The sequence below is a fragment of the Lithobates pipiens genome, unplaced genomic scaffold (genome assembly GCF_037356315.1).
Source record: "Lithobates pipiens isolate NorthernLeopardFrog02 unplaced genomic scaffold, aLitPip1_a1.2 Scaffold_18, whole genome shotgun sequence".
Classification (NCBI taxonomy): domain Eukaryota; kingdom Metazoa; phylum Chordata; class Amphibia; order Anura; family Ranidae; genus Lithobates; species Lithobates pipiens.
Genome location: NW_027507758.1, coordinates 516009982 through 516021269, shown reverse-complemented (window position 1 = coordinate 516021269; position 11288 = coordinate 516009982). Strand labels below are relative to the sequence as shown.

Sequence of the window (11288 nt, the reverse complement as noted above, 5' to 3'; positions counted from 1 at the left end):
ATGCATTTTGATGATGCACATTTTATCGCAAGCCACTGCAGTGCACTGGTGTGATGGCTGAACTATCCCAATTATTTGTTGTCCTTACACTAATCTATACATAATTCTGGGACCTTTGCTGTTTTCATTTGACCCAGTTTTTAGGAACTGGGGATGAGTGGATTGATTTATGAGAAATTGATTTTGCCACAAAATTAGAAAATTTTACATTTAGCGGAATTTCACTTAAACAGAAAACACTCAGTCCCACTCATCAAGCTGATTAGGCAAAACTAGCTTAAATATTATTATTATTATACAATAAATTAAAAATCGACCCCTTTTCTACCCTTTTATTTTTTATTAAAAAAAGGGGGCTGAGGGGTATATTTGCAGCATTGTATTTTTTTTTTTTTTTTCATTTAGTCTTTTTGTACATGTGTTATCTTCCTTTCTTTTTTGTGCATTTAATTATTTGTGTACTGTTGCTGTGGATGTTTAATTTCAATGTTTTTATTTAAGTATATTGCTTTCGTTCTGTGAAAATAATGTGAAATAAGAAGGCTAACAATGAGAAATGTTTGGCAAAAGTCCAGAATATGTGATAGGCACTTCTATAACCCTAGGAGCCCCCACTTACCACCAAAGCCCACCCTACTTATTACTACTTTTGCCTTCCCCATTGACTTCAATTCATTTTGTCAAAATGGCAAAATTTGAATTACACCTTATGATTTTTGCTGAGATTTCAGAGAAATATTTTTTTTTTTTATCACCCCTAGTAGAAAATGTTTGCCAAAATTGGGGAATATCTTTTCAAGAATTTAGCAAAAATATAGCCCATACATGATCTCCTATTTTCTTTGGTTCATCCTATGGGCTGAACAAGAGAAAATCATTTGATTCCCTCATAAACAGGGCAACTGCAGCTGTCTGAATCAGTGGAAATGCCCAAGAGTGACTAACTAAGATAGGATACAGTGATTGCATGGCCCATAATTTTCCGCCCAGCTCAATCAATTTTTAAAGTAACATTTGGGGAGCCAGGTGGTGCTTGCAGGACCACCCATGGCTCAAATGTTTGCTGATTCAGCAGGAATCAACCACAATGTCAGCCCTTTATGAGGGCCTTAACCCCCAGCTTGTTCTTTAAAGCTAACAAATCTGTGAGAATGTAAAAGATTAAAATAAAAAGACTTTTTTCATTCATTTCTTTTTTTTTTATTTCCAGCATTTACATAGCACCAACACATCATGCAGCACTTTACAGAGTACATAGATTTATTCACATCAGTTCCTGTCCTCAGAAGGAGCTTCAACTCTAATCTATTCCTTATATATCATATTTTATTCCCTGTAGAATACCATTTGGAGCCTAAAATACAAACAAAAAAAAAAAAATTGCTCTGGCCCCATGATTGCTGTCTCTACCACACACCCTCCTGCAATTTACCATTGATCCATCACTGTGATGGACAGCCTTTTTAACCAATAGTAAAGAGCAAGAGATTGGATGTGGGCAGAGCTGCCAGCCATGAAATTCGGTCATTATCTGCACATCGGTGTACATTGCATCCTTGACTTGTGGCCAAATCTATAGAGAATTACATACAATGCACAGGTACGTCAAGGTTCAGTTCAGAAATGATCTAGAACCACCTACAGAATCGCTAGAGGAAGCAAAATCCATTACTACAGTAACAAGACTTAAAATACTTGGCCTTCAAAATGGACGCTCCCAATTTATTCTGGAGCACCTCCTTCCTACTTGTACAACTAAGTGCTTCCTAAAAGGTGTTTAAGGCTGGAATCATACCCCATTTCTATCACGAGACACATGTGAACACCTGTTATAACATATGTGATGAGTATAAATGCACGTGATGGTGCAATAATGCAAAAAAATGCAGATGGGCTATTGTACCCCGACAGCGGTTGTCAGAATACCTAAAAAGAGGTTGCATCTGATTGGAGGCAGCCCTTGTTCAGCCAAACAAATTTCTGCCTGGCTTCTTCAATTTATGAAGGATGTTGGGCAGGAGGGGCCAAAGGAGCGCAGTATGGGGCCAGCTTAACCACTACTCTGGTTGGTGGGCAGTCCCTTGGCATCATCACATACTAAAAAAAGAGGAGACAGAAGTGCGGCCACTGCCAGGAGCATTTAGAGAAGAGGCTGTGGGTACTGCTGGAGTGAGGAATAAAAGTATTACTCCTTGTCCCACTATCCCTAGGCACAAACACACATTTACACCCTTGCAGTTTGCACCCTTTGCTCCACTGCAAAGGTAGGCTTTTCTTATGCCTGGAGTTGGGCTATAGTACATCTATTGGAAGGGACTCCAAACTTTCTACACAAAGGCCCAGTTTACTGATCTTCAGACTTTAGGGAGGCCGGAGTGTGGCAAGTGGGAGTAGAAAATATCTTGGCATCAGTGTACCCACTTTAATATTAGGGGGAGGAATAGTTCCCCATTAGTGTCAGGAGGAGGAATAGTGCCCCGTTGTTAGTGCCAGTGAGAGGAATCCTGCCACAGGGGCCGGATAAAGGCAAGCAAAGAGCGCATCCAGCACCCAGTTTGGAGACCCTTGATCAATCGCATTAAGCTGCATGTTTAAATAATTAGCTAGATATATTTTCAGTTCCTGTATCTTGTGATTGATACTGTATTACCAGAAGTGTTACCTGCCTGGTGAAGGCTGAAATGGTAGCCTTCTGGAAAACTTTGCAATTCGGACTATGTTACAATAAATACTGCAAACCTTTGATGTATCTAAATATCCTGGGCTTTTTGGGTCAGTACAGTGGTTCTCAACATCTGTCCTCAGGACCCAATAACAGGCCAGATTTTAAGTATTACCTTGGGGAGATGCAGACTAGAATACTGCAATCACTGAGCAGCAAATGATATCACCTGTGATGTATTTCAGTTATCTTGCAAACCTGACCTGTTAGTGGGCCCTGAGGATAGGAGTTGAGAACCACTGACCTAGTGTAATATATATATATATATATATATATATATATATATACATACACATATACACACACACACACACACACATACATACATACACACACACACATAGGGGTTGATTTACTAAATCTGGAGGGTGCAAAATCTGAAAGCTGTGCATGGTAGCCAATCAGCTTCTTACTTTTGCTTGTTCAATAAGCTTTTTTTTTAAATATATATGTATATAAATAATTGATAGCTGGTTGGTTGGTTTCTATGCAGATGTGCACCAGATTTTGCACTCTCCAGTTTTTAGTAAACCAACCCCACAGTCTCCCAGATGTTCCTCCTCTACCTGGCTGCAGACAGCCTTTCAGACTGAGACCGCCTGCGAGCCAATGTTGCAGAAAACAATTAAAGAATTCAAACCCTGAGGCTGCTTTCATTTCCAGATATGAAAGCTACAAAACGAGATGAGTTGATTTTCTGCACCCCCCACCCAGTAGCTCCCTGAGACTGCAAGCAGCCTCCCTACTGCCTCCATTAAAGTGTGACTTGTTTGCAAGCTATGTGAGGCCAGGGCTGATGAAGAATGTGCAGTGTTTCATAGATCCATCCTCTGAGTGCTGTGTGTAGGAAGCAGACACAGAGCTGTCTGGAGGGGGGAGGGGAGGGCTATTGATGGATGTTGTCTAACCACCTCCTGCGCCTGCTATAGGCACCACAAGCGGAAAGCCCCGAGGGTGCAGGCATTTGCTAAGGATTCCCCCCCACCCTCCCTCTCCAAGCAGATCTTCATTTGGTTTCTTTACAGACAGATGCTGTGTTTTATTGTAGCTGTCCAATAACGTTCTTTCGACCATCTGACCAACGCAGGGGCCATCCATCCTGCTGTTGGTTGACACAAGCCTTGGCCAGGAACTCTATTCATGAACAGATGCACTGTAATCCTTTTAAAAACCATGAATAGATTTATCGTTGAAAAAAAAAAAAAGTGTTAAATATAGCCTTGATTTCCCTAAAGCTTTTTTTTTTTTTTTTTTACATCTTTAAAAAAAAAACAAAGAAATTGTGTAAAGTTCCAGCAATGGGAGAATCTCTAGGAAAAGATATGAAAGATTTTTACAAAGAATAAAAAAAAAAAAAAAAGCCTTGACATATGGCACAGCCTTAATCTATTTTCTTACATCTTTGAAATGTTACAAAATAATGATACAAAGAGAGGAATCAATAAAAGATGTTGATGTTGCAAAGAAAAATAAACGTGCACACTGCAGCTCACATGTGTAGTGATAGAAGTAAGCAATGACATACTGTTAAGGGATTAGATGGTGATCCTTGGTTATATTATTCCATGCCAGTACACAATGATGTCATCTGAGCAGTCATATAGTCTTTACATGGAACAGCACCGCCGCTGCTTCTGCTGCCGCTCAGCGCCTTTGATATTCAAAGCTTCAAAGGGAACAGCAGCATTCCGATTAAGGAAGGTTCTTTTTTTTTTTTTGGCATTGAGAGGCGTGTATGGCCTTGGGGGTCACCTGGCTCAGGAGATCACCTTGGCAGTGTCATCTTTAAATATAAAACGTGGGAAGGGGATTTGATGAAATTAAGCTCACCACACACATTACAATCTGATTGTCCCATCTCCTAACAAGCACATGGAATATAGTGGGCGGGTTGATTTACTAAAACTGGAGAGCGCAAAATCTGGTGCTGCTCTGCATGGTAGCCTCTAACTTCAGCTTTTGATAAAAAATTTCCTTTTTTTGTTTTACATAGAGCTGCACCAGATTTAGTAAATCAACCCCAGTAGGTAGTTCTTCATAGAGGTTTACTGCACACATATCCTCTCATTTAGATCCACCAAAATAACGTAGTACAAAGGCCTGCCTCATTGATTAAATAAGGTAAGTGCTCATATTAAATCTAACATTGGTTGTACAAAGACTGTATGGTCAGATTGTAATGCGTATGGTGACCCTAAAGGTGTCCATACATTATAAAATTTTCTTAATCAATTTCCTTTAGATTTACCTTCGACTACGTAGTGCAAGGGCCTGCCTGCTTGCATACAATTGTAAAGAGTTTAGGTTTGACCTCATATAATACGGTTTTGGTAAATCTAAAGGAACGTTGTACAAAAGGATTGCATGTTTGGCCAGCCTAAAACAGTTTTGATAAATCTGAGCTCACCAACACATTACAATCTGATTGTCCAATCTCCTTTAGCTCTACCAACCCTTGTGTTGCAAGTGCCTTCCTGATTTGGTACAAGTTGATTGGATACAATAAGTAGATCCTCCCCTTACATATGTTTTGGTAAATGTTGATTGTACAAATATTGCACAGTCAGATTGTTAACGTGTGGGTGACTCTCAGATCTACCAACTATGTAGTGCAAGGGCCTGCCCAATTGGATAGATTAGGTAGGTTCTCAGATTACATTTAATACAGTTTTGGTAAGTCACCACGCTATAATCTGATTGTTCAAACTCCTTTAGATCTACCCACAATGAAGGGCAAGGGCCTGCTCAATTGGATAGATTAGGTAGGTCCTCATAATACAGTTTTGGTAAATGTAATGCTCACCACGTTACAATCCGATTATACAAGATCCTTTAGATCTACCACCAACTATATAGTGGCATTGAGCTCATTAGTTCCACTGTACTTCTGATACTATGTATCTTTATGCAAAACAAATAAACACCTTAAAAGTGTGTATAATATATATATATATATATATATATATATATATATATATATATATGCGCATGGGCTGAACTGGACATAGATAAATTGGATAGGTCCTCATATCTAACATGTATGGTAACCCTAATTGGCTTTGGTAACTAAAGCTCACCATGCATATTACAAAACGATTGTACAATTCTCTTTCGATCTACCAACATCTATGTGGAGCAAGGGTCTTCTTGATTGTATACATTAGGTGGGTCTTCATACTTTTGTAAAATCTAAAGCTCACCACATGCTAGTCTGATTGTATAATCTCCTTTAGATCCATCAACTATCTAGTGGCCTGAATGGACATAGGTTGGGTAGGTCCTGGTCTTACACACTTATGGTAAATCTAAAGATAAAATTGTACAAAGACTAGGTCAGATTTTAACATAAAAGAGATTAGGTAGGTCCTCATATAAAACACAGTTTTGGGAAATCTAAAAATTAATTGTAAAAAGACTGGATGGTCAGATTGCAACAAACATAGTGACCCTAAAAAGATTAGGTAGGTTTTTTGTAAATCTAAAATTAATTGTATAGGGATTGTAACATACATGGTAACCCTAAAGAGATTAGATAGGCACAAATTTTGGTAACTCTAAAATGAACTGTACGGTCAGATTGTAACATACATGGTGACCCTAAAGTGGATTATACATTTCCATTGTAACATGTATGGTGACCATGAAAGCCCAGGCACACAATGCATTTTCTACAAGGCACCAGCCCATCGCGTTCCTCCCCAACGTATGTAAATAATTAAAACCCTCCACTAAATATTAAAGCAGCTCCAATCTCCCTGCTTTTGTGTGTTTCAGCCATGGCAGATTTATAGGAGGACAGGTCTAGCAGTTTGATGGGGCCAGACAGCTTCATATAAGTGAAATGATGCAGATGTGTAGAGAGGAGGGAAAGGTGGAAGGAGGGAGGGAGGGGGAGTGTAGTACAAGACAGGATACCTACACTGGCTGCATACAAAGCACTAACCCCGGTGTCATGTTACTGGAGCACAAACCTACAAGTCATGCTTTGCACAGACTGGAGACTCAGCTCTTATCACTTAGACACGCCCAAAGCTCCCCCCCACCTTCTATCTACAGGGGTTGTACAGAACATGTCTGCATGGAGTCTGGCTGGCATGAACTGACGATGAACCAGCATGCTTGCAGATCATAAAAGCACCAGAACATACATTTTTCTCCTGATTATGCAACTGTATGTTCATATAGACATATAATATACATATGATGCAAGCATGTGTCTGCATATTTAATATTAGCATGTATTGTAGAATCAGCAGAAAAATATATGTACATGTATGATACACACAATCCTATCATGTGGCTACAGAATACATGCATGTCCTCAGTTCATCCAATGATCTGGATATAAGCCAGCATGCATCTATGTAAAGGATCATTATGCAGTAAGGTATATATGCTATACACACCCCCCTTACTATATATATATATATATATATATATATATATAATTTTTTTTTTTTAACATGCGATTGAATATTTCAGTGCACGCTGCACTCCCTGAGTATATTCAATAACAGTTTGGACTGATCTGTTGCACTGGATGAATAAGAAACCATGAAATAAAGGTGAAGAGGTGGTTAAATATGCACCCCTCTTATTGGAGAAGGTCTGCCATGTAAAGAGATGCGTGTATGTCACCAGTATCTAATTTGTAGACATGACAGGTCTGCACTGATTGAACAATGCATTCATTCACATTGAGGATCACAATGCAAGAAGCCACATGGACTTGAAGTATATACACATACATACACCATCTAAGTCTATTATAGAGCATGCATTTACTCAATATTACACAATTTAGATCCTAATAAGCATTTTGGAGAAGTGCAAAGAGCAACGATAGCATGCAAACCCATTAGTAGACAGCAGCCAGGACAAGATGATCTGTACCTGGTTGTCATGAGTTTCTGCACTTCTCTACTCTTTGTACTGCAAAGAGCCCTGTCTGCATCTCACATACATGCAAGAATTACATGTTTCATGTCACACCCCCCCTCCCTCCTGCCAAAAATCTGGTTAGCTGCAAGAACACAGGAGCCCAGCCCCACCCCCTTCCCATTCTAAGAGACACACTGACACCAATACCAGTTTCTATCAGTTCCAGCTGATTTATTAAAATCATCAAGATACAGCCTTTCAGCATTAGGAAAAAACAGGCAATGATGTAGACAGTGCACAAGTCTGTTATTCCATCATTTGCTACAAAATATGCAGATGGCCTGTAATCACTTTTTTTTTTGTCCTTTTTTTCAGATTATATTGCACATTTTTTTTTTTTACTTTAAGAAATCTTTTATTATGTGCCTTTTTTTTTTTTCCTTTTTTTGCTAAAAATCCAGCATCCAGTTTCATACTTGATCAGGCCCCATCCACATAATACAGCATATGATATACATAGAGTCCTACTATATTACAGTACATATACAATCTTTAAGCTACAGCTCCTCTGAGGTCTAGGTCACCAATTCAATAAATCTTTACCTACAAATATTGGACAAATCTGAACTATAGCTGTACAAAAAAAAAAAAAAAAAAATGTTTTTAAAACCACAAGGCCTTGAATTATCATTTTTTTTATGTTTTATTTTTAAGATGCAAGGATACCCTTCCCTCCCCCCTTTTTAAATTCCCAAATCAGGACAATTTTTTCCCTCCCCAACATACTTGCATGCTAAAAACAGAAATTAAAACAGAAGTGCCTAAACGTCTCACTGAAAACAGCAAAAACAAATGACAGCAGGAATGTTCCCTTTCAACTGTACAAAAATACGCCTGAAAATATTTTAATTTTTAAAAAAGACTGAGGTCTGTCATGTATCAAAAATGGTTCAATACCTTTTTTTTTTCTTTTTTTTTTTTTTTTGTACTGAGGTCTGGGTTGTTCTGAAATTCAAGGAGGTATAAGGGAACGAGTTTTACAAAAAAAGTTGGCAATTAAAATCACATTTTTTTTTTGTGAAACCATACATTTAAAGAGTTTTGATCTGTAAAAGTAAAAACTCTGATTACAATCAGTTCACAGTTAAGTGTAGCGGTTTTGTCCTGTCTTGCTTCAGCTCCCTGCAGCTTTTAAGAGATGCATAGAAGAGAATTGAATTTCTCCCTCCAAAAAACAGAAAATAAAAAGGGTTATAGTCCTTTTTTTCCAAGAAATTGCAAGTGTGTGTGTAGAAAAAGAAAAACACAAAATAAAAAATAAACAAACAAAACAAGGATGTCCTAGTCCTCTTTCCATGAGATTGCAAGTGGATGTAGAAAACAAAAACATAAGAAGAAACAAAAATAGAATAAATGTTGTCCTAGTTCTTTTTCCAAGAGACTGCAGGAAAAAAAAATAAAAATAAATAAAAATAAAAAGAAAGAAGAAGAAGAATACAGTAAGGCTGTCCATTCCCCCCCCAACAGATTGCAATAGTGTAGGAAAAAAACAAAAATATAAAATAGGAAAAACAGAAATATAAAAGAATAGGGTTGTCTCGTCTTAGTTTGTTTTCCAAGAATAGGTTGTCCTGGTCATTTTTGTTCGCCCCCAACAGATTGCAGGTGTGTATAGGGTAAGAAAAATAAAAAAGAAGAACACAATGACCCCCTTGAGAATCAGCTCAGCTGACAAGAAATAAAACATTTCTATTCAACATTTTCCAGACCGTTGATCAATCAGATTTTTTTTTTTTGAGAGTCCTTCTTCCTCCACATGTTCACTAATCTTTACAGTGAAATGCCAGAGATCACAGGCAGTGAAATCAAGCCCCCCCAAAAAAAACATTTCTGGATGAACTTAAAAAAAAAAAAAAAAAAAAAAAAAAAAAAAAAAAAAGGGATCCTTTGACCCATCTTTTACCCCGAACCCCACTTTGTTCAAATCCTGCCCTCCCCACCCGCCCCCTCCCCAAAAATACAAAAATTACAAAAAGAAAAGTCTGAGAAAAAAAATTGAGATCTTTTTTTTTTTTCTAGTAGGTGAAGACCAAGTCTGAAAAGTTGGCTTCTAGCCAGTCCCCTGCAATCATTTCGCTGAGCTCTGGGGTACAGTAATCTGGGAAGTCGAAGTGGGAGCCCAGGCTCCCCTCGCTGCAAGAGTCCAAGTCCTTGTCCACCAAGGAGAGGGAAAGGCTTCCTGAGTTGGAGTTGCCAAGCTCGGGTGCTGCCTGAGGGTTGTGTGTGAAGTTCAAGCTGAGATCAAAGAGGAGATCATCTTTGTCGGTGGAGGAGGATGAGGTAGAAGAAGAGGAGATGGAGGTGCGGGATGGGGCTAGGGTGATGGTGGGTTGTGCTGTGCTGGGTTTGGTGATGTTCTTGAAGTTGTAGTAGAGTCTGCTGTTGGCGCTGATGCTGGTGCTGTTGGTCCCACCACCGCCACCACCTACCTCCTCATACATGCTGGCCCCTTCTGTGGACTCCGCCGAGGAGCTCAAGGTGGGACTGGCCGGCACTTTGGCCACATTGTACTGCCCGAGCTGCTCCTCCTCATCCTCCTGCTTGATCCTCATCTGCAGCTCATCCTCCTCGTCGTCGTCCTCGTCCTCCTCTTCGTCCATGAAGACGCATTTAACCGCCTTGGTCACCTTGAGGCTCCCCAGCAGGCAGTCGTCCATGCCGGAGTAGCCCTGGGGAGATTTGGCTCCGCTCTTGGCGGCGGGCTTGAGTTTGGGGCACTTTTTGGCCGGGGTTTTGCTGCTTTTGCCCGCCCCCGCGGGGCTCTTCTCCGGGGATTGCCCGCCCCCCGCGGAAGCCGCCTGTTTGCTGCCATTGGCCTCCAGCTTGGGCTTTTTCCGGGGCCGGTACTTGTAGTCGGGGTAGTCCGCCATGTGTTTGAGCCGGAGGCGCTCGGCTTCCCGGATGAACGGGATCTTCTCGCTGTCATTCAGCATCTTCCATCGCTTTCCCAGGCGCTTGGAGATCTCGGCGTTGTGCATGTCCGGGGATTGCTCCATGATCTTCCGCCGCTCGATCTTGGACCACACCATGAAGGCGTTCATCGGGCGCTTGATGTGGCCGCTGGCGGTCTTGCACCAGTCCGGGTCGCTCTCGTCCAGCGGCGCCGGGCTGCCGGCCATGAAGTCGCCCTCCTCCTCGGTGGGGTGTCCGCCGTCCAGCTCCAGGCTGTCTATGTGCTGCACCATGGTGGTGGTGAGCTGTACTGTGTACGAGTGCCGGGGGTGAGAGTCGTGTGAGCCGCCAGCCCCGCACCTCCTCAGCTCCTTACTGAAAACTTCCAAACCCCCACAAGTCTACTAGTTATCATGGCCAGGGCTGGCATTACATCACTCCTGAGGGGGCCAATCGCCGAGCGACCGACACGCCCACCACAGCCAAGCCATGAGCCCCGGACACGCCCCTCACAGAGACCCAATTCCAGCGATGGGCGGGGCCGAAGAGCTAAAAAAAATATCAACCGCTGGAGATGGAGTGAGGGAGCAGCGGGCAGTGTGAGCGTACCATTAGATGGAGAAGGATGGGGGAACGGACTAGACACAGACTGTACCATGGAGGAGAGGGATGGGGGGACCAGACACTGACCCTACCATGGAGGAGAGGGATGGGGGGGACCAGACACTGACCC

At 41.2% G+C, this 11288-nt stretch overlaps 1 protein-coding gene across 1 annotated transcript; it reads right to left on the bottom strand.

Moving 5' to 3' along the window:
• Window positions 1–7809: 7809 nt before the first annotated feature.
• SOX11 (SRY-box transcription factor 11) lies at window positions 7810–10958 on the bottom strand. Its single transcript, XM_077488739.1, has one exon. The coding sequence runs from the start codon at window positions 10846–10848 to the stop codon at window positions 9679–9681; it is 1170 nt and encodes a 389-aa protein (XP_077344865.1). The 5' UTR covers window positions 10849–10958; the 3' UTR covers window positions 7810–9678.
• Between the last annotated feature and the right edge of the window lie 330 nt (window positions 10959–11288).

Bases quoted from the DNA above. Each gene is read 5' to 3' on its own strand.
- SOX11 (XM_077488739.1), bottom strand. From the start codon at position 10,848: ATGGTGCAGCACATAGACAGCCTGGAGCTGGACGGCGGACACCCCACC.